The sequence below is a fragment of the Orcinus orca genome, chromosome 11 (genome assembly GCF_937001465.1).
Source record: "Orcinus orca chromosome 11, mOrcOrc1.1, whole genome shotgun sequence".
In the NCBI taxonomy this organism is placed as follows: Eukaryota; Metazoa; Chordata; class Mammalia; order Artiodactyla; family Delphinidae; genus Orcinus; species Orcinus orca.
Genome location: NC_064569.1, coordinates 44,428,285 through 44,451,341, shown reverse-complemented (window position 1 = coordinate 44,451,341; position 23,057 = coordinate 44,428,285). Strand labels below are relative to the sequence as shown.

The 23,057-nt window shown below is 48.9% G+C and overlaps 1 protein-coding gene and 1 long non-coding RNA gene across 6 annotated transcripts; one reads left to right on the top strand and one right to left on the bottom strand.

The window, feature by feature from the left end:
* Positions 1–23: 23 nt before the first annotated feature.
* LOC117202969 (uncharacterized) lies at positions 24–14,268 on the top strand. Of its 3 annotated transcripts, none has more exons than XR_007470130.1 (4): positions 24–401; positions 2,982–5,360; positions 12,979–13,615; positions 13,899–14,268. It is a non-coding gene; the product is annotated as an uncharacterized LOC117202969 (long non-coding RNA). The 3 variants fall into 3 exon arrangements; XR_007470131.1 differs by having other exon boundaries at positions 53–3,191; positions 4,943–5,360; XR_007470129.1 differs by having other exon boundaries at positions 76–5,360.
* Positions 5,472–20,037, bottom strand: ESYT1 (extended synaptotagmin 1). 3 transcript variants are annotated; one of them, XM_033436045.2, is made up of 31 exons: positions 19,513–20,037; positions 17,685–17,726; positions 17,380–17,514; positions 17,202–17,290; positions 17,013–17,085; positions 16,767–16,856; positions 16,540–16,595; positions 15,993–16,116; positions 15,728–15,904; positions 15,529–15,611; positions 15,207–15,255; positions 14,992–15,078; positions 14,797–14,889; positions 13,770–13,841; positions 13,503–13,589; positions 12,024–12,173; positions 11,542–11,697; positions 11,236–11,412; positions 10,998–11,080; positions 10,840–10,888; positions 10,643–10,732; positions 10,404–10,499; positions 10,059–10,130; positions 9,880–9,966; positions 7,779–7,919; positions 7,527–7,669; positions 7,322–7,420; positions 7,107–7,238; positions 6,924–7,029; positions 6,636–6,685; positions 5,472–6,440 (listed from the first exon to the last, which is right to left on the bottom strand). In XM_033436045.2, exons 1-31 carry the CDS (start codon positions 19,894–19,896, stop codon positions 6,401–6,403), a joined length of 3,312 nt encoding a protein of 1,103 aa, XP_033291936.1. In that variant the 5' UTR covers positions 19,897–20,037; the 3' UTR covers positions 5,472–6,400. The 3 variants fall into 3 exon arrangements, with proteins under 3 accessions (XP_033291936.1, XP_033291937.1, XP_004274219.1); XM_033436046.2 differs by having other exon boundaries at positions 16,767–16,850; XM_004274171.4 differs by having other exon boundaries at positions 17,202–17,275.
* Between the last annotated feature and the right edge of the window lie 3,020 nt (positions 20,038–23,057).

The window sequence follows — 23,057 nt, the reverse complement described above, 5'->3', positions numbered from 1 at the left end:
GGCGGCGGTTGGTGACTCACGGTCGTTGGGAAGTGATTCTTGTCCCGGAACCGAAAGGCAGTGAGCACTTTACAATCCTCTTCCGTGACCCTAAAACCGCGCGCGGTCCCTCAGGATATCTCCCTTGCTCAGGCCTGCGTTACGCGTTTAGTGTGGGCGGGGATATTTTCCTGAATCCACTGGTGAGAACGCAGAACGTGGGGAAAGGCTGCAGTGGCAGCCGGCCGGATGGAGGTCAAATAGTAGGAAGCGTTTACTGCCCGGGGCAGAGTGGTGCGGTCTCTAGTTTCCTCTTGCGGTTTGGTAGAAAGAGAACAGAAGCTGTTGAGTAGCCGTGTGACTTGGAACAGTGACTTGGAACAGTGACTTGGAACAGTTTTTGATATGAACTGGTAGTTGAAGTAAGTGTTAAATTTTGGAATTGAGCCGGGTCACCTGCCCCAGTCTCTAAGTTGAGATTTCTCCATTCTGCGCCGCGTATGCGCCAACCACCTTGTCGGTTCCTCACAGGTCTCCTTGGAGTGGAGGACTGGGTTCTCCAGCCCGTGACTAAGACATCTCTTCCCAGCATTGGACATCTCTTTTCCGGAGATTGTTTTTTAGATCTGTTTTTTTTTTTAATTGAGGTATAGTTGTACAATATTACAGAAGTTTCAGGTGTACAACAGTGATTCACAATTTTTAAAGGTTATACTCCATTTATAGTTATTATAAATATTGGTGATATTCCCTCTGTTGTACATCCCCCAGATGTTCATCAAAGGTCTCATCTGTGTCGGGAGGGAACCAGCCCAGGCAGGCCCAACTTCACTTGCTGAATCAGTAAATGCCCTGGCGGCATACCTTGCTGGACATTGGGGCTTGCATGGGCCTGCAGGCAGTGGGTCAGAGTAGAAAACCCTCGGGAGGTCAGAAAGGTGAGGCATAAGTTAACTTTATGGGCAGTGCAGAAGTGATGTATGCTGGTTGGGGAAAGCTTGGAAGAACAGAAATGGGTTGTATAATATGGTTGGTTACAAGACTGGGTGAGGGCATAACAGATGCCTTTTAGTGTCTTTCATCACTTACACAGAAGTTGATTTCGAAGATGTGTTTTATCTGATCTTTTTACTCCTCCTTTCCTTTATGGCTGCCTTTTGGCGGTTTGCCAAGTAGAAGTAGTTATGGCATCATGACTTCTAGCTTTGTAAAAAATACATTTATTTGTTTATTTTGGCTGCACCACCTCTTAGTTGTGGCATCGTTGTTTGTTTTTTGTTTTTGTTTTTTTTGGCTGCGTTGGGTCTTTGTTACTGCATGCGGGCTTTCTCTAGTTGCAGCGAGCAGGGGTTACTCTTCCTGGCGGTGTGCAGGCTTCTAATTGTGGTGGCTTCTCCTTGTGGAGCATGGGCTCTAGGCTCGTGGGCTTCAGTAGTTGTGGCACGCAGGTTCAGTAGTTGTGGCGCACAGGCTTAGTTGCTCTGCGGCATGTGGGATCTTCCCGGACCAGGGCTCCAACCCATGTCCCCTGAATTGGCAGGCGGATTCTTAACCACTGCACCACCAGGGAAGTCCTGTCTTTTTGATAATAGTCATTCTAACAGGTATGAGGTGATACCTCATTGTGGTTTTGATTTGCATTTCCCCGATGATTAGTGATGTTGAGCACCTTTTCATGTACCTATTGGCCATCTGTATGTCTTCTTTGGAAAAATGTCTATTCAGATCTTATGTCCATTTTTTTAAACAGGTTATTTGTGTTTTTTTGCTTTTGAGTTGTTTGAGTTCTTTATATATTTTGGATATCAGTCTCTTATCAGATAAGTGATTTGCAAATATTTTCTCCCATTCAGTAGGTTGTTTCTTTTGCTATACAGAAATTTTTTAGTTTGATGTAGTCCCACTTGTTTATTTTTGCTTTTGTTGCCTTTGTGTTGTGTGTCAGATTGGTTTTTAGTTCTTTAGGGCAGTCTTACCTTTACATTTCAGTAGTACCTTTCTAGTGCAATGCTCCACAAATGTTTTCTGAATTCCTGCCGAAGATTAGAAAATTGACAGGTAGGGGGACTGCTACTGGAGAGAAAGCTTACTAATTTCACCCAGAAATGACAATTGGTAATCTGATAGTGAGGGAAGAGACAGGAAAAATCTGTAAAAGTAGGCAAAATTTTGCCCATCATTTGGCAAAGATTTTTAAAATTGTAATATCCAAAAGAGAATATAGGAAAACACTTTTGTGTAATGCTGGTGGGAGTAGAGAATTCATATAATTTCCTTAGAATGTAGTTTGGAAGACTGTACTAAAAATCGTTAGGGGACTTCTGTGTGCCACAACTACTGAGCCTGCGGTCTAGAGCCCACGAGCCACAACTGCTGAGCCCGCATGCCACAACTGCTGAAGCCCACACACCTAGAGCCTGTGCTCCGCAACAAGGGAAGCCACTGCAATGAGAAGCCTGCCCAGTGCAACTAAGAGTAGCCCCTGCTTGACGCAACTAGAGAAAGCCCGCGCGCAGCAACAAAGACCCAATGCAGCCAAAAATAAAAAAAAATTAAAATTAAAAAAAATAAAAGTCGTTAGGGAATTCCCTGGTGGTCCAGTGGTTAGGACTCTGCACTTTCAGTGCTGAGGGCCTGGGTTCAGTCCCTGGTTGGGGAACTAAGATCCCACAAGCCACGTGGCGTGGCCAAAAAAAAAAAAAGTCATTAAAGTACATAAGTTGACCCACCAATTATACTTATCCTAAGGAAATCATTTGAGATGTGTATACTTTTGTGTTCCCACAGTGAATAGCAAAGCAGAACTACCTTCATTTCTGACAATAGAGAATCAGTTAAACTATGGGGCAATCATTCTAAGGAACTGTACACATTGTGACCATTATAAATTATATTTTCAAGGAATATTTAATGAAGTGTAAAAATGCTTATGTGTTAAGTGAAAAAAGCAGGTTATAATATAACTCTAATTTATAAAATATGTATCTCTGTTATCATGTTAGCTTTTCTTCCTTGTGTTAGCGACCTCAGGCCTTAAAGAAAGCTTTGCAGCTCCAGGCGCCACATCTTCCCACTAATGACCCAAGCAGAAAGGAAGGGAGCAGTGAGGGCTCTCTTCTGTTGGCGCTCCATCCCCAGGTGTATTCCTCTTACATCTTATTGACCAGAGCTGGATCATAGAGCCACTCGGAGTTGCAGTGGAGGCTGGGAAAGTGAGTATCCAGCAAAGAGGATTGTGATTAATCCCTTGGGGCTGGCACACTGCCATGCCACTAAGAATGCTCTGGGGTTCTGTAGGTAGGGAAGAGGGGCAAATGGCGGGTAGACAAATGTGTTGCCACACCCAGTTAACTACAGCATGTTGTTTGGGCCAATAAAGCCACATTCCAAGAGGGCAGTATTTGTAAACATCAGTGACAGTGTACCCATATGCCATCATCTCTGCCTTTCTCTGGAAGAGGTGCCAGTGTCAAAGACCAGCTGTTTGAGAAATAACAAATTAGCATTTGTTTAATTCCTGTGATTAATGACCCTTAGTTTACTTCATCTTTGTGTAAGAGCAACAGTGTACTGAATTGTGTCTCATCTTGTATTTAATACGTAGATCAGTACTTCTTCTCTTATGTATCCTGAACTTGAAAAGGTTGGGAAAGAGTAGGGACCCTTCTGGGATGGAAGAATTTGTGCCATGTCCTTTAGTTTTCTGGAATTGTAATTACTTGGAAGTGATGAACTAGGTAGAGTGCTTCTTAAAATCACACATTGCAAGATCTCTGAAGCCAGCTAGAACAGCAGGCCTTGGGCTACATGCCCAGTATTGAATAATAAAACGAGAGACCTTAGAAATATAAGTTCCTCTGCCCTGTGTTTTGGGGGTTTTCACCCCTTCAGTTTTTGGGTCTGGGGAAGGGCAACAGAGACTTCTTGCTCACAGCCAAGGCTCTTAAGTTTATGAGGAGGAAGTAGAGATGGCAGAAGAACCAGCAGTGAGTACCAAGGAGTTATTGGGAAAAAAAATTAGGAGCTGAGTTAGTTGATGGCATAGAGTTTATTTTTATTTTTTTAATAAAGTTTCTTTTATTTATTTATATATATATATTTGGCTGTGTTGGGTCTTTGTTGCTGCGCATGGGCTTTCTATAGGTGCGGCGAGCTGGGGCTACTCTTTGTTGTGGTGCGGGGGCTTCTCATTGTAGTGGCTTCTCTTGTCATGGAGCACGGGCTCTGGGCACATGGGCTTCAGTGGTTGTGGCTCACGGGCTCTAGAGCGCAGGCTCAGTAGTTGTGGCACACTGGCTTACTTGCTCTGCAGCATGTGGGATCTACCTGGACCAGGGATTGAGCCCGTGTCCCCTGCATTGGCAGGTGGATTCTTAACCACTGTGCCAACAGGGAAGTCCCAATGGCATAGAGTTTAAATTCAGCTTTTGCTAATAAGGTGGATTTTGACAACTCCTTGGAAGCTGAGTTTAGTTCTTTCCCTTGAGCCTTTCCTCTCCTCCCAGTGGACAGCATCTTAAATTCCAGAGAAGATGATAAAGCTCCCCTGAGGCAGTTATGGAATCTCCAAGTTCCTATTCCAGTGACTCAGTTTTCAGTAGTTCACTCTTCCTCCATCTCACTCTCCCTTCACGTGGTAATTAGAAGGGATAGGGCACAGTCTCTCTAGCTTGCATTCCAGGAAGGGTCCCGAAAGGAGCTGAGCTCAGGGTGAGCAGCTCTGAATGGGTATAAAATATTGCTCATGTAGCTGCCCATTGGGTGGGGCCTTAAGCCCTTTTGGATGTGGCTGAACATGCCACTGATACTCTGTGACCCTGTGCTGTGGCACAGAGCTTCCAAGTTCACCAGGTTTAGGAATCCTTTCCCTGGAAAGCCCAGAGGATAATAATCGGTAACAGACTTCATCACTGTGACTGGGAATGAATCGCACCAGAAACTCAATAGCAGCTAATTCACACAGGTCCCTTGACCACCCTGAACGCTACCAACAATCTTGGTGATTGCATCCACAGTAGGTTCTGACCACTAATGAACTTGACTCAATCTCTAAGAAGCAGTCTCAGCTGCAGAGAGCTCCAGTCCACCTGCGCCTACCTCACCACTGTTTGCTCTCACGGAGGAACAAGTTGGTCAGGAAGCTGCACCACGGCCTGGCTCTTAAAGAGAGACTCTGAGAACCAGAGGTGGAGATTCACTGACTTAGAATTACTCTAAGCAGCTACAGCGTAATGTCTTCGGAGAAGGTATGTGCTGACTTGATCAGAGGCGCAAAGGAAAAGACTCTCAAGGGGAAAGGACGGATGCCCACCAAGACTGTGAGAATAACTACAAGGAAAATTCCTGTGGTGAAGGCTCTAGGACTTGGGATCATTTTTCAGGTGAGGATCCACAGCGACTCAGTGACACGCACAGTCCTTCTGCGATTGTTAATAAGATTACTTCCATCAGTACTGAGCCAGGAGTCGAGGTTGAAGTCACCATGGCAGATGTTTTAAATCAACTTTTTTAATAAACTGATAATCAGTTGTTAAAAATATAAACAGACATCATTTGTGAACTGAATAAAGGCTTTTGACACTTGGAATAAACACCTGATGGGTAGGCTGGATTCTCTGCCCTTAAGGAAAAGAGCCACAGATGATTTGAGTATGACGTTTAATGTAAGATACAGTGGATTGGCAGAGTTGGTACAAAGCTAAGAGATTCATTTCTAGTCAGTGAGTTAACAGCCTAGGCACCTGGACAAAAAATTGGCTCTGCTGTCCTGGGTCCTCCAAAGCCCCCTGTACAGCACCAGCTAGAGGCCCCACACCAAGACTGGTATTGGCTACCTGAAGGCGTTGATGGAATCTACTGTTCCCAGAGTGATTCAAGAGACTGGCTGGCCCTAGTCAACACAGCAGGTGTAATTTTCAGGACAGGCTTGAGGAAAGTGGGTATAGAACTGGACATGGGGTTTGGGTGGCTGTACATTTGCTGCATGCAGTAGTCCAAGAGGCTCTCAGCTGGAGAGGTTAGCCTTTCCACCCTCCCTGACTGCTGTTTGGGAAGAAGGAGAAAAAAGGTCTTTCAAAAAGCTGTATTTGGCATGAGCTAATGCCACTGCCAGTGGCCAGGCACAGACACAGAAGGCCCTGAGGAGCTGGGCGGAAAGGAGAATGTGCAGGCAGAGCAGGAGATAGCCAGCTCACGTCCCTGCCCCAGGAGCCCAGAAGGATGAAGGCCGTGCAGTAAAGGGTAACATACGGTCCTCCTCTTTGGTCACGCAAAGGCCCTAGCATGGGCCTGGGAGGTGAGAGGGCTGAGGAGTGCAGGCTCTGCCCCCGGGCCCCAACCTTTAGGCTCATCACATTGAGGCGGTGATGCAGCGAGAGGCGAGGCAAGGAGACAGAGCAGTCAGGCTGGTAATCTCCGGCTCCTAGGAGCTGCCCTTGTCCTTGTCATCCATGAGGTCATACCTGTGGGAACAAGCAGAGAGGGCTCAGGTAGAAAGATGACTTCTGTGTCCTCTTACAAATGAGACAAGATCTGAGGGCTCTTATACTTCCGAGGATCAGTGGTTCTCAGCTTGGGTTACATCCTTTTTCCCTCCTATGATTGGGATTTTTCCTACTTAAGCATCCAAGCCCATCCCCAGCTCATCAGACACTCACCACTGGGCTGCACCCTGGAAAAGGTCTATCTCAGTGAGGTCCAACTGCACCTGTGTTGGGGGATAGTAGGGGTGAGATGTTACTTTTGATGTTTCCAAAGACCACATCCTACCTTGACACACTTCTGGTCCCAAACCAGTGCAGAGGTAATTGGGTAGTAAAGTACTATAAAGTACATCTGTAAAGTAATGTCACCAGGGTGCTTACTCCCTAATAGGGACTACAAGCCTTTCCACCAGCAACTTCTAACTCTCACCTTTGCCTGGTCCACCTTTGCCCTCTTCTTACCTTCCCCAGCAGCTCACGCTCTCTTGACATGAAGGAGGAACTAGACTTCACAGAGACATCCAGCTTTCGCCGAAGGGCCTCATCCAGGGGCAATTCCCACTCAAACCTGAGGAGGGACTGGGGTTAGGGGAAGGGGCCCTTCCCGAGCCTGCCATCTCTTCACTTGAATGCTCACTGACTGACCGTTCATCGAATTCAGGATTTAGGGTCCTCTTCTTCTGTGAGCTCTTCCTCTTGGTACCCCGGTTCTTGTCTGGCAGTAGCAACAGTGACACGTAGGGGTCGGGGGGATCCCGTCCATTTTGTCGAAGGGCCCTGTGACAGGAGGAAGGAGGTGATGAGGCAACCTGAGGGGAGGGACGGGGAGAACCTGGAGGATGTGAGGGATGGAGTCTCACCGGCAGCTGTGAACGATGCTGATCAGCTTTCGTTCTTCACTGTAGTACCAAACAGTGAGTTTCACCTGGCCTAGAGGCCCGGCTGGAGCCTCAAGGGGACTGTGGAGAGATGGAGATAGCGTTGGGAGGAGGTAGTGCCTCGGGAGTCTGTAGCTTATCCTTTGTATCCTTGACTGAGTCCCATCTTTCCGACCCAGCGCTTTACCTGTCACTGTGTGTTAGGCGCTGCCGGAGCTCTGGGGCTGAGGAAGTGATGTGAGGGAGTCCTCCCCAGAGCTCCGGTTCTTCGCTTAGAGATGAGGAGCTGTGGCTGTAAGCTTCCACCCCTGAGTGCTGGGACACCAGGATCTAGGTAAACAAGAAAGCAGCACACAGAGTCCTTCCGCTCCCGGGCTAGAAGGACACGGCCCTCTGCTCCCGCCCTCCCTCCCCTTGCCCACTGTCTCCTGGCACTCACCCTGAGCTGTGCTCTCAGTAGCACCTGCCCTGGACCATTGCTGAGCGTAAACCAGTGGTCCAAGCAGAGCCGGTCAGCCACGAGGAGCTCAGAGAGGGGCAGGGATAACGAGCCCAATGCGCCAGTCCCCTCACCCTGAACCTGTGGAGCAACAGGACTGCCGTCAAGAGAGAAGTGATTTGGGTAGGTCCCTGGCGATCCAGTGGTTAGGACTTGGCGCTTTCACCGCCAGGGCCCGGGTTTGATCCCTCGTAGGGGAACCCGCAAGCCGCAGAGCGAGGCCAGAGGCAAAAAAGAGAGAGAGAGAAGTGATTTAATCCTGGCATTCCAGGTCCAAATGCTTGGACACTTGAGTGGTTTTGGAGAGACTCCCCTTCGTGAAGGGCCGGGGAGCTGTGGTAATAGTTGCTGCTGGTCCCACTTCCCTGCTTCCCTTTCTTTTTTAACCAGAGTAGACTGTACCATCTTTACTTCCTAAGCTTTCACAAATTATCCCAGTAATACCTGCATAGGGTAGAAAAAAGAATAGTAAAAATAAAATAAAATTGTTTCCTGCCCATCCTGTCCTCATGTCCATACTCCAAATGTAATGAGCCCTTCCTATTTTCTTTGTTCTGGCGTAATTCTAACTAATATGTTTATACCTCTATTTCAGAATTTGCCAACTTTAATATCTACTGATTCCCTGCTATTCAAGATGACAAATTGAGCTTATTTACATCTCTTCTCTACCTCTGCCAGTGTTGTTAATAGTCGCATTATTTGACATTCTGTTGGTTTCTATTCATGTAATTCTCTACTTACTGTTCTATCAACTTTGGAAGGTATTTGACTTACTCCATATAGAGAAAGTCAGCACTCCTATATTACCTTCCCCCATCCTCTCCCCACCTCCCATACCTCTTCACTTTTTGGTCACCCTTCGACCCACTGAAATCTAGCTTCTACTCCATTCCAGCCACTGAAGTTGCTCCAGTCATCAGTGACCTCCTAGTTTTAAAAGTCAGTGAATAGTTTTCAGTCACCTAATTTTACCTCTCAGTAACATTTGACCACTTCCTGTCTTTTGAAACACTCTTCTTTTGGCTTCTGGAACCCACTCTCTCCTGGGGAGCGTCCCACCACCCTGGCCACACTTCAGTGCTCTTCTTCCTCCATCTGCCCTTCTGTTGCAGCGCCCAGCATGTCCAACCTTTGTCTTCTTTTCACTCTACACACGCCCTGAGAGATCTCGCTCACGCTTGTGACTGCAGCTGCTACCTGTTGCTTGCTCATGATGCTCAAACAAGAGGGAGAGGGAGGGACACCACAGTGGGCCACAGATCTACCTTCCAGATGGCTGTCTCCCCTTGGACAGCCCTCAGACATCTCAATTTCAAAAACTCCTGCTCGGTGCATTCCCCGTGTTGGCAATGGCACCTTTATCTGTCCATCCACACTAAAACCCCAGGAGTTAACACCTAGGTGTTCTTTGTTCCTCTTCCCCCTCCATGTCAAAATAACCACCAAACACTATCTGGCCTTTGTCAGTTCTCGCTTCAATTACTCTAACAGTCTCTTAAGTGACCTACCTGCCTCCAGTGCTTCCTTCCTTCAGTTCATTTTTTTACCCTGATGTCGACACCATCTTCCTAAGATGCAAATCTGAATGCTACCTCTCATTCCTTCAAATGTTTCCCTATGCCTTTAGGATAAAATCCAAATTCTTAGCATAATTTTTTTGTGATCTTGCTCTTTCCTGCCTCTATAATGTATAATTTGCCTTCTTTCTCCTCCATTCCCTTCTCAGCCTTAAGAGTTTTCCTGTCCTTCTTTTCTTGGTCAGGGCCTATTTACCCTTAAGCTAAGGACGCCTTTCTTACTATATTTCTTACCTCACCTTTTCCCTTGTCTGAGTTAGAACCCCTCCTTTTTTCCCTACACTGCCTTTACCTCAGCAGTTATCAGTCAGGAAGTATTCTCTGGTTATTTTTCTCCTAAAAGAAGAGTGTGAGCTCCAAAAAGATAAGAACATCTTTTATCTCTGAATGCCCTGTGCCTGGTTCAGTGCCTGGCCTGTGACAGCAATCTGCAAAATGTTTGTAGAATGAATTTACGGTACCTGCAACTCCAGGCTCTCAGAGTTTGGTTTCCTGATGAGAAAGGAGGCACTCTCATCCCAGACAGGGGCTGACGTTTGGGAAACAGTCTGGTGGAGATGAGGGGTATGATCAGTGTTGACATTTTCTCCTCTACGCCTCTCATCCCTCCCATTCTTAGTCCTGCAGCATTTCCTAATACCTTAGTTTTATGAGAAGTATCTCCCACGGCAATAGTAGCATAAGGGCTGGGAGGCTTGGTACCTTTTCGGAGCTGGAAAGAGAATGTTATTCTTAAATTTGGACCAGTTAGGCAGATTCCCCCCTCCCCTCACAAATTACATCCACAGCCAGTGGCCCATGTCCCCATGTCTCCACTTGACAGCCCTCACCCTCCTGGCCTCGAACAGAAAATTCTTCCCACCCCAGCACCACCCTGGGAGAGAGGAATTTGGAATTTACTATTCCAAATACACTAGGAGCATCCAAACCTGAGGGATGTAGAAGAAGGGCCAGGGAGCTATGGGGCGTGGGGAGCATATCTCACCGGCAGGTCCTCAGCCCGCTCCAGGTAGACGGAGAGCAGGGCCGCCGCCAGTTCTGCACTCTTCTGAGTCTGGATCAAACTGTTCACCTGCAGCACCTGGGGAAGGACACATGGGAGCTGGGGAGTGGTAACTGACACTCTGGGGCCTGGCATATGCCTTAAAAGCTCATAGAAGAGTTTACCTTGACCCATCTTGGGTCCCTCTTGGGTCCCTTCCTTCCTCCAGCATCTTTCCTTACCTCCTCTAACTCAGCAGCAGTGGGACGGGGGGTCAGACGCTCCAGACACAAGTGTAGGCGGCCAGATGGGACATCCTCCAGGGTCAGCCACTGTGGAAGTGGGCAGGATTAAGACTTGGGGGCATGGGGACAGGAACTATGAGAATGAACCATGCGTCAAGATCAGGACAGACTGCTGATTCTAATTCCATGCTCACCTCATCGAGGAAGCCATTGTTTAGGACTGTGGTGAGACTCACTTTACACCTGTAGAGGAGAAAGATTAAGGTCTATGGTCAAGAGCCAAGTCTTTTGTCTCCAAGGTCTACAGAGGCCCAGCCCATCTTCCCCGCTGGACGCCCCCCGACCGCCTCACCTGCCCAGAAAGTCATCCTTGTCCAGGTCCTTGTCAAAAACTTCAACCTCTAGCTCTTGGCCTGGAATTGATGTGACGATCACCTAGTGGGAGAAAATAGTGGGATCCTTTCGTTTTCTTCTCAGAATGACTGGACACCTCCCCCAGTCAACTGAACCCCAGAAGTTTTTTAGACCACTCTCAGAGCTGGGGGAGGAATGGGGCAAGACTGGGAAGAGTCTTAGCCCTCAATTCTGACCTCAAAGACCTCGTTCCAACGGGGATTGAGATCTTCCCGAACAACACGGCTCCGGAAGCTTCGTCCTCCCAGCTTTAGTTTGACATAGGGGTCTGACTTCCCCTTCACTAATCCCCCCAAGAAACGGTCTTTGGCAATCAGGTCCTGGGCCTCTAATACATGAATCCGAAGCACATTCTGTAAAAGGGACAGATGGGGCACCAGGTGGCGGTCAAAGAGAGAATACTGTCAGACCCAACCCTGAAACAGGCTTTGCGCACGTAGGGTGGGCAAACAGACTCCAGTACTTTCCAGATATAGACTTACCTCCGTCCCAAAGTTACTGTCAGGAGTAGTGTGACTGGGTCGAGGTGGGGCATCCACACTGCTGCCTGTCTGGGGGCTCTCGTCGTCCAGGTCCCAAGCTCCAGGAGTACTAGGCACAGCAGGGAAGCGCACTTCTGATGAATCCAAGTACAAGAGCTGGGAAGGGTAGTGTGATTGTCAAATCAAAGCAGTGCATTTAGCCACCAGCAGGCAAGGTATGTGGGGGCTGGGGGGGGCGGGGCAGAGCAGGGGCTCTGACAGGGAAACTAGGTCCCTGCCTTGGCTGTGCTTATCTCTGGGGGGTTCACTCCACACTCACCCAACTCAGACACCATGTCTTCCCCCAGTTAGATCAACAAACATTTTTTGTGCGTCTGCTAGATGCTTTCAGATACACTAGCTCATTTCATCGTAGAGGATCCCCTTTCTTTACTCTTAATACCACCAGGAATCCACGAGGCCCTTCCCCTCTACCTCCATACCCTCATAACCAGTTTCATGTACAGCCGGGAGTTTGGGCCAGAGCTGCTGAGCTGGAACCACTGGTCCAGGGTGAGTTCAGGGGCAGTCAGCAGGCGAGCCAGAGGCAGGGTCAGCGCCCCTAAAGTCAGGGCCCTGGAGTCATCCTTCACCTATAGGCACAGGAGGAGGGGATGGAGTGAGGGATTAGGGAAAAGGGAGGTAGACTGCGGAAATGATGACACAGCTGCAGCTCATTCTCTCTGTGCCAATCAAACCTTTTGCTCCACTCCAGGCCATCCTTTTACAGTCCTCTGCCTACTCTACAGTCCCTTCCTCCTTTGCTCTTTCTGGTCTCATTACCTGGAAAGTTCTCATTCTGCTCTTCTCTGCCTATTTAAATCCTACTGATACTTTAAGACCCTCTGAAAATCCTACTTCCTTCACAAAGACTCTCTAGTTACTCCAGCCTCTGTACCTTTCTCTGGCCATCCTAAGCACTATACTATGGGTATTTTACTCCCAATGATTAATGTTGAATCATTCTTAGATGGTTATATATGTTTGTCTCCTCTCTGAAACTAGCCAGTAAGCTTCGTGAGGGCAGATACTGTATTTTGTGATTTTTCTATGACCTTAAAAGTGCTAGATGTCTGGGAGGCTGGGACTGGCATATGCACACTACTCTATGTAAAACAGATAATCAATAAGGACCTACTATATAGCACAGGGAACTCTACTCAGTACTCTGTAATGACCTATATAGGAATAGAATCTGAAAAAAATAGGTATATGAATACGTATAACTAAATCACTTTGATGTACATCTGAAACTAACACAATGTTGTGCTAACCCTATACTCCAATGTCAAATTAAAAATTAAAAAAAAAAGTTAAAATCAAATAAAAATAAACCAGAAAAAAAAAAGTGCTAGGTGTCTAGCTGGTGCTCAATATGTTCCTCTCTTCTTTTAACAGGGTTTTTGTTTAGTTTTGGCTGTGCCGCATAGCATATGGGATCTTAGTTCCCCAACCAGGGATTGAACCTGTGCCCCCTGCAGTGGGAGCGCAGTCTCAACCACTGGACCACCAGGGAAGTCCCCTTCTCTTCTTTTAAAAAATAATTTTTTTGAGGCATAATTTACATACCACAAAAATCACTCATTTTAAGTGCACAATTCTCAGTTATAAAAATGATTCTAGAGAGACAGGTGGGGAACCGTGGAGAGTAGAAGAGGTGGAGAGTCTAGGTAGGTGGACTGAAAATAGAGATCATGGAATTCCCTGGTGGCCTAGTGGTTAGGACTCCGTGATCTCACTGCCAAGGGCCTGGGTTCCATCCCTGATCAGGGAACTAATATCCCGAAAGCCACACGGCACAGCCGAAAAAAAAAACAAGAAGAGAAAATAGAGATCAAAGGAGAAGATGGAGAGAAGAAATGGTGCAGATCTGAGAAGACAGAATAGGGTATCGAGGAGGGACTGATAGGTGATTCTCTCACCTGCACATCGAGCTCCTGGCTTCGAGGGTCTTGCAGGAAGAACCGGAAGGCCGCCTCCCACACCGGGCAGTTGGTGTTATAGACAGCCTGGAGATGTGCAGGATGTAATCAAGGTACATGCCACAGTCCCAGTCCTGTTTCTCCAGAAGACCCTTCCTCTTACAGGCATCCTAAAGGGAACACTTCATCCCAAGAACAGTCCTCCCTCCTCCTGTCCCCACACACACACGACACCTGGCACAATGATATCCTTGTCCTGGCCCTCACCTTGCTCTCCTGGGTCACATCCTGAATTGACAGCTGTACCATGGGGTTGGGCTCCTTGTTCCCCTTCTTCAGCTGTGGGGGGGTAGAATTCAGAAGTCACTATCTTGGTTGTTTTTGTTTTTGTTTCAGTGAAGGAAGGACAGCTGTCATCAGAATCCTTCCCCTGGTGCTTCCCTGGTGGCACAGTGGTTAAGAATCCACCTGCCAATGCAGGGCACACGGGTTCGAGCCCTGTTGCAGGAAGATCCCACATGCTGCAGAGCAACTAAGCCCATGCACTGCAACTACTGAGCTTGCGCTCTAGAGCCCGCGAGCCACAACTACTGAGCCTGTGCACCTAGAGCCTGTGCTCCGCAACAAGAGAAGCCACGACAATGAGAAGCCCGCACACTGCAATGAAGAGTAGCCCCTGCTCGCTGCAACTAGACAGAGCTTGCACACAGCAACAAAGACCCAATGCAGCCAAAAATAAATAAATAAAATAAAGATTATAAGAGAATATTATGAACAACTTTATACAAATAGTTAGAAAACATCGATTAAATAGATAATTTAAAAATATAACTCACGGGACTTCCCTGGTGGCGCAGTGGTTAAGAATCCACTTGCCAATGCAGGGGACACGGGTTCAAGCCCTGGTCCAGGAAGATCCCACATGCCGTGGAGCAACTAAGCCCATGCGCCACAACTACTGAGCCTGCACTCTAGAGCCCACGTGCCACAACTACTGAAGCCCGTGCGCCTAAAGCCCATGCTCCACAACAAGAGAAGCCACGACAATGAGAAGCCCGCACACTGCAATGAAGAGTAGCCCCCGCTCGCTGTAACTAGAGAAAGGCCGCACACAGCAACGAGACCCAACGCAGGCCAAAAAAAAAAAAAAAAAAATCGTACTCCTGGACCCCCTCTTTGGAACCCTTGTGTTACATGTTGTTGCTACTGAAGCAGAGCAGGCCAGGGGAAGGGAGAGTGTGGGAATGCTGCACCCATGGCTTCCTGTTCACCTGCCCTCAGAAGCCACACTCACAGGAAGATCCTGGGCCCGATCCAGATAGACAACTAAGATGGCAGCTGATGGGGGCTCCGGGTGGGAGGAGACTCCTCGGTTCCACTGTAGAACCTGGTGTGGGGTGGTAGTAGTCAGACCTTCATCCCTCCAGCCCCCCATACTTCTAGCTATGTATTTCTCCCCTGCTAGCTTCCTGTTTTCAGTGTTAGTTACCTGCTCCAATTTTTCTGCATCCGGCAAAAGTGAAAGCCATTCTAGCCTTAAGTGAACTTGGCCTTGCCCACTTTGTAGAGGGAACCACTGGAGGGAGAGGTAGAAGTGAGGTATAGTAGAGATCATATACACCCAATCTCTTCCCCACCAATGTAGCAACCACCGTCTACACAATGGGGGACAGCACCCTCCACCTTCCTCTTCTCTCAACTTACTTCATCCATTACTCCAGCCTGCAATACTTTCCCTACATCCAGCTTCATTCTGGGGGCAGTGAAAGGGAAAAGAGGGGAGTGTTACAATTAGCAACATGTCATTCACTGGCCCCCTTCTCATCCACACAAATAACTGGCACATCTCAGACTCCCTTCTTACCCTCCGGAAATATATATGCATGTGTGTGTGGTGGGGATGAGGGGTGGGAAGGCTGGGAAGGAAAATGAAAATATGATTCCCAGGCCTGGAAAAGGATTATAATTACCTCTGAGACCTTGGTGGCCCTGGGGATTTAGAATCCTAACACAGGCAGAGTCTCACCTGCCCAGAAAGTCATCTTTGTCTGGATCCTTGTCAAACACTTCCACCTCAATTTCCTGTCCTGGGACCTCGTGTACCATAACCTGAAGAACACAGAGGGATGAGGGTCCGCAGGTGTGAAGATCATCCAATCAGCATATTCTCTCAAATCTCCTGGAGCCTCCCCATCTGACATAGCCCCACTTGTTGGCTCTCCCACCTCATAAGTCTCTCCCCACTGGGGGTTGAGTTCCTCATCAATGACACGACTGCAGAATGTCTGGGTGCCCACTCGCACCAGTGCGTAGGGGTCTGACTTGCCCTCAATCAGGCCCTTTACGTATTTGTCCTTGGAGCTCAGCCCTCGAGCGGCTAGCAGGTGAATCCGAATAATGCCCTGAGGGTAGGAATCATATTGTGAGAAATTAAAGACCCACCACAGGGTTCCCGAGAGAATGATCTATCTAATAGGGGAGAGACCATACCCTGGGAAGAGGGGAACGCAACTGGGCCACATCTTGAAGGTCAGGCACAAGGGGCACCAATAATCGGTTGGGCAACACAAGAAAGGCAGCGATGGAATCCATGATCATGGTGTCAGAGAGGGAGCTGAATGGGGGATTGGAAAAGGAGGTGAGTGTGTCAATATTTCCCCACCGCCAACTATGTTTCCCACAACCAAGAGAGACCTAAAGCTAGAGGGAAGTCCTTTCTTGAAAATACCTTTTTGCTTCTCTTCTACCCTGATTTCCCACCTACTGCTCTGTCCCCTCCTCACTGCCATCGCAGCTCTTCTTTTGCCCTTTGCCCTGGCTGAGGAGTCTGTAGCCCACTTCATTCTCTACCAAAATGCACAGTCCCCCCACAGAAGAAAAATCACAGTATGAAACTTTTCAGGGGTATTTGTCTGATCTCCCCAACTACGGTCAAGGCTCTTAGAGGGCATCAGCTGCATCTTTTACTGCTCTGTATCCCTTAAACCCCCAAACCAGGGCTGGAACACTTAGCAGGTGCTCGATAAATCCTTCATACCTGAGTCCTGGGATATCCAGCAGGTTGGTCATCCCTGTCCAGTTGATATCTAGGGTCTGGAAGCAAAGAGCAGGGGGATCGGGACAGAGCATATGGTGGCATGGTCACACCCATCCAACAGTTGCCAGACCCTCAGCCTACTTGTCAGTTCCCTCCCCCATTCCCCATAGCTTCCAGTCCTCTCTGCTTCCCCCGCTTCCCTACCCCTCCTCAACGTTTTCCCTTACCGGGCGTCGGATAAAGAACATCGACACAGCCCCCACGATAGGAAGGTTCCCAATGAGTGGTTCAAGAATCACCCGTAGGACACCCTGCAGCTGGGGCAGGAAGAGACAAACAAAGCCTTTCCTCAGAAACGGCCTTCGTTCCCTCCCAGACCTCCCCAGCCTTGGTTTTCCCAACCTCCCACTTCCCCATATCTAATGAAACTTAGGGCAAAGGCTTCTTATGGAGGCCCCTGACAACTGCCCCACCTGCATGCCCTTGACTCCTGCTTTGCAGAAATATTTCTTCACTTCCACATCGATCTGTACATCACCTACGTAGCTGGGAGTTGGTGAGGAAGAGAACAGAGGGTTAGTACTAGGCTGAAGTGGGTAAGGGGAGTGAAGTAGTCAGAGTGACCAGGAAAGGGAATCGGGAAGAGTGGTGAGTGGCATTACCTGATGTTCAAATCCAGCAGGATCTGTTCTTTCCTCTGAGCAGGGTGAACCCTGACTCCTACGATGCGCAGTGGCTGCAGAGATGAATGCTTGAGAGGGGAGGGAAAGGCCCCTTTGGGCCACCCATCTCCCCTGCTCCATCTCTTCCCTGTCGTTACTTTCCCTCCTACACACGTACCTTTTCACCCAATTCCACTCGTGTAAATGTAAATGTTTGCAGGTGGGGGTTAGATCCTCGAACAGCTGGGGCCACAGTTTCGGCCAAAAGCTTCTCCATATACTGGCCCAGGAAGGGCCAGACCTGGGCCACAATCTGGGAGGAAAGGGAGCTTGTCATAGGAGAGCACTGCCTTCCCTCTAAAGGCAAGTTCCTTCAGACTCCTCCCCATGGGGAGGCTAGATTTGAAGCGTGGCAGGGTCTGACAAGAGAGCGAACCCCATTCCCCCTCAGGAAAAACAAAACCCAAGACAAGCAACCCTCACCTTATTTAGCCACTCAGCTTTTTCCACATCTGGGAAGCTGACCTGGAGGTGGAGAACGTGGAGATAGTGAGGAGCACTGTCCTCTGCCCGTAGTTTCCTAAGATGCCAGGTGGATGCTCACTAAGGAAAGCTAAGTGTGACAGGGCCTCCTCACACCCAGGGGTTGGGGGAGGGGCCGGGATGTCCTGAGGATTCATTCCTCCAGGGGGTTTGGGGCCCTGGGAGCTGACAGTGTCAGCCACACAAAGTTGCTTTGCAGATAGCTGAGGGGTGTGAAACGATGACAGCTGCTGGGGCAGAGAGGAGGAGGAGGGAAGAGAAGGGCACATTCTTTCCGGAGGGGGAGGTCCTGACAAATCAGAGTTTGAGGAGGAAATCCTGGGATTGGAGAAGTCCTGGTTCCTTTTACCAGCCTTCCCTCTGCCCCTCGAACTGGGGCTTCTACACCAAGAGGTGAAGCAGGATGCGGCTCCTGTGTTAGGGAGGGGCCAGAAGAGCTATACAGGCCCAGGCTGGTGTTTTCTTTCTTTTTAATCGGTGTTACTCTTGATGGGAAGGAAGGACACCTGTGCTTTGTACTGGGGGAGGAGGAGGGGTAGTTGATTTAGGAGGAAAATTAGTTTCCACGATGAGAAGTAGGAAGAACAGAGACTCTTGCTGCCTGGGCTACAAGTCCCATGGGACCATTTCTGCCCCTTTCTCCTCCCCAGTCCAGGGTCTGGGAAGCATAGCTGTGTTTGCCTAGTGTCAACTTTTTCGGTAAGCGGGCCTCTCACCACCGCGGCCCCTCCCGTTGCGGAACACAGGCTCCGGACGCGCAGGCTCAGCGGCCATGGCTCACGAGCCCAGCCGCCCCGCGGCATGCGGGATCCCCCCGGACCGGGGCACGAACCCGTGTCCCTTGCATCGGCAGGCGGACCCCTAACCACTGTGCCACCAGGGAAGCCCTGCCTAGTGTCAACTTTGATTCCCCCAGGCAGGCACCTCTGCTGGGAGGAGCAGGAACGGAGGGGCCGGGAAGGGCCGGGTAACGGGCTCGGCATCTGCAAGGCCTGAGAAGCCATCGGGGGCCCTTACCACAGGAGAGGGGGCGTAGAAATAGGGTCTTGGCCCCAACCCAGCAGGCGCAGCCCGCAGCCCGGAAAAGGGTGGGGCCCGGCCAGGGGCGGTGGAGTGCGGCAGCGGGCACTGCAGCAGTCACACTACCCTCCCCCCAGTACCCCCGCCCTTTGTCCAGCAGCCGCCTCCGCTGCGCTGCGGCCAGGCCGCCTGAGGCTGGAAGGCTAGGGCCGGAGGGTCCATCCGGGTGCGGGAGCTCGACTGGGCAATGCTCCCGGGGAGGGTCTCGGGATATAAGCGGGAAGAGGGAGAAGAACCTTATGGCCTTAAATAGGTTTAAAAAAAAAAAAGTCTTGGGGAGGACAGGAAAGAGGAGGGAACCCACTGAGCGGCAACGGGAACAGGGACGCCCAGGAGCAGTGTGAGTGGCACCAGAAACGAGGAGGGGCGTTCGAGCGGTTTGGTTGGAGGAAGAGCCACGGCTGAGACGGGCTCCCCAAATGTTATTGCTCTTGCCCAAGCGTAGAGGAAGAAGTCCTGATTCTGTGGAAGAATCGGGATCCGGGCGTGTGGAAGGGGGGGCGGGTAGTGGATAGTCGGTCCAAAGAGTGGCGCGTCCCTGCAGGTAAGAGGCTAGGGCCAAAGGGGAAAGTCTGGGGCCCATCGTCCCAAGATGCGGAGCTGACTTTAAGGATAGGGAGGGAGAGCCCGAGAACTAAGGGGCAAGAAGGGGACTATGCTGCACTGAGGATTGAGGGTAGTCGCTCACCCAGGCAGGTAGTTCTCGATGGCTCATGTAAAGAGTTTTCGTCGTGAGCCTCTCCTCATCATCCAGCAGCTGTCGCGCTACTCGAAGGCTCCGTTCTTTCTCCTCGCGGACCCGGCGCCAGCCCAGGTAGAGGGCGAGGCCGAAGAGCACAAAACCCACGCTGAGTCCTATTGCCCCGGCCAGGTACACCGGCACCAGCACCAGCAACCGCCGCCCGAACGAAGTCAGCACCGCCAAGGCCTCACCCGCGGCGCCTGGGCCGGCAGGTTGGTTCCCAGAACTCTGGTCCAGCTTTGCGTGAGCAGTGGGAGGCTGGTCATGGGGGTCGGAGGGAACGTAGGGCTGGTCCACTGGGCTGGGGCGGTCTCCAGGAGAGCGGTCCATGCTGCCACCTCTGGGAGGGCCCGCCCGACCCAGAGACCAGCTAGAGGTTGCCTAGTTCTGAGACCAGATTCCCCGCCTACAAACCATAAACCCCAGAATGGGGGAGGGGACTTAAAGCCACGCCCATTCGTTCTGACGGTTCGGGTTGGTCCGTGCCGCATAGATGAAGGTGGAGTCAAAAGACCGAAACCCCGCCCCCTGCCTCGGGGAGAGGAAAGGGCTCGGGAGAGGCAGTACCTTCCTGATTGGACCGGAGTGCCAAGATGGGCGGTCTGAGATGGCGGGAAAAGGAGAAAAAAGGCTAAAGAGCAGCATGAGATTAGCCAGAAAGAGGGGGAGGAGCGGCGTACAATTTCAAGAGGAGAGGCGGGACCAGGAGCTCCCCCACGTGGGATTGGAGTGCCTATGGTATGACGTCATGCAGAGCCGCACCGGCAATTACTCTGTTTTAGAGAGAGCTGGAGTTGCGAAGTTGAGGGGTTGTGGAGCGTCGGGATTTCCTTCCCCTCCCTTCAGACGGTTTGGCAGAACTTGGTCTGTGATTCCTACATGTTCATTTGTCTCCTTTCCCACGTTTTCATACTTTAAGCACATTCCTTATCCTTCCACTTTTTTTTTGGCTGGTTGTCCTTATAAAAGGAAAGTAAATTACCCTATTTGGAATGAAAGTGTTCGATGATCGACCCTGTTTATCTTGTTCCCAGTCCTCTATTTTGTCTATGCAGTGTAACGACAGACTCTAGAGAAAACTGGAGAACCCGAAAATTACAGAATTGAGATAATCTAGCCTTCAGGCAAGAGGGAGGGGGGAAAAAAGCGGAGTGAATAGGAAGTGAGGCTTTATTTCTCTTTAGAAATCTCCAAGTTAGTTCATTCTATGTCCAAGAATTAGTCATCTCTATTTTAAAGAGCAAATTAAAACTAAATTGGCTCCAAGGGGGGTGGGGTCTCAGCTACCGCAGAAATGATTACATTTTCCAAGAATTCCTGACCCTGAGGAACTGCTAGGACACTAAAATGGGAAATCAAGAGTAATGAGACAATGCTGTTTCTCATTTGCCTGGGTTATAAGGAAGGTTTAGAATACAGTCAGATGTAGAACTAAGTTCTACATCGCACTGTGTAGGTTTAGGAAGGAAAAAATGCAGGGTATATTGATGATGACTCTTGTTACTAGTTAACTGGACTTAGAGGTGTACTGTTGTCCAGGGACTTAGAAACTGGACTGATTGGAAGCCCAGGAGGGACAGATTGGTCATGATTACCTTCTAATGCGATGTATGTGGGGCTTGTGTTATTCTGTTTGGTTTACAGCTGTTAAATTTTATCTGGCTCTGCAGGACATAGATTTCATCAGGCTATGTTTCATCAAAGCTGTTTAAAACTTATCCCTCCCTCCCTTAATCTTAAATTTTCTCACTTCCCTTTCTCTACTTCTCTGAAACAGTATCTAAACTGCTTCTTTCAGTTTGCAGAACTGTGTAAGGAACAGTTTTCCATCTGCCTCCTATGTTCTCTGTATTCTCAAAGATGAGCAGGTAAAAAAGGAGCTCAAGGAGTTTGGAGGAGGTGAGTGCCCACCAACTTGATGAACCAGAACTATAGCAGGAAAATGGATGAACATCCTCAGAAGGAAACCTCCCTATAAACTGAAATTTGCCAAACACTGGAGTAGGGGAAGGGATCCCTTAGGCTGGGGGATGAAGAGGGTGACCTATGGAAGTTCCTTTTCAAACTTTTCCCCTTTCTCATCCTATCTAGATCATCAGATCCTCCTACTGAAGACAGTGTATGGAGGACAAAAGCTCATCCCCAGGAAGGTCTCTTCCCAGCTGGGGCCCAGGAGCCACAGAATCAGCAGCTGCAAGGCACTGGAACAAGTAAACAAGATGGGTCCCCGCCCATTGACAATTCTGCTGCCCAGGTGCCACCTGGTGGTGATAAGCAGTAAGTGGGTCACACGAAAAAGGATGGCCATTTGTTAGAGGAAGTGTCTAAGCAAGGAGAGCACTTAGACTTCCTGGTTTTGCAATCTGCATTTATATGTAAACTACAGCTGCCTCCCAGGGTTGGATGTGGTAATCTGGTCCCAGCCTACTCTCCAAGATGGAAGGGGCAACGGGATTTGAGGAAACTTCCTCTGTATTATTCCTTGTAAGTTACTGGAAAGTAGTGGTCCCATTGCTGGATGGCTATCATTAGAACTTTCTTATGCCAAGTCTGGAGTCAGACTGCCTGAAGAGATTCCTAGTTCCATTCCTTACTAGTTGTGGAGACTTGGGTTGATTACCCTCTTTAAGTCTTTCTCCTCTGCAAAACAAGTATAATAATAATGCCCATTGTGTCAGTGAAATATTGCATGTAAAGTGCCTAACACAGTACCTTGGTTTATATTAAGTACTCACATGTTAGCAATTTTTCTAGAACTCTCTGCTTATTTCCTATGCAGCAACACAGGACCTTTTTCTCCATAAGGTAGCCCTTCATATATCTGAAGACATCTATTTGGTCAACCCTCAGTCTTCTCTTGCCAGTTTTTTTCAGATACCCCACTGGTTTGCCAATGGCCCTCTGCAAAAACTATTTAGAAGAACACACAATACTTTAGAACTGGTTCCACTCAGATAGACGTGGTAGAACTACTATATTTACAATGCAGCACTATGGTTCTTTTACCCTTATGGAGTTTCTAGAAAGGTACCTAGAACATAGCAGCCTCTTGATATTTATTAACTGACATATTATGAAGAATAAGATTTTAATTTTTTGCAGCCAATTGGAAGTCCCATGTTGTTCTCACATGAATTATTGCTAATATAGATCTCTGCATTTGTTTCTCAGATAGGCTCAAGCAATTTTTAGAGGGAAGGTCGGTCAGTCCAAATTGACCCTTTGTATTAATTTAGTCAATACAAGTTACAGACACTTTCCATATTACTTAGTGTTTCCTTGTGTTACTGTTGGTAACTGGGCTTTTCATATTTTTATACAATTAAAAAAAAAAACCATAGCCCTTGGGTATATCACTAGAGACTAGGGATTTCTCTAACATGAATGTGCTAGTCAACATTTACTAGGCACAAATGTTCAGTTTTGATTCCATCAAACTCTACTGTTAACTGACCCATAATTATTCTCTTATCTGCAATGACTTAGCAGGT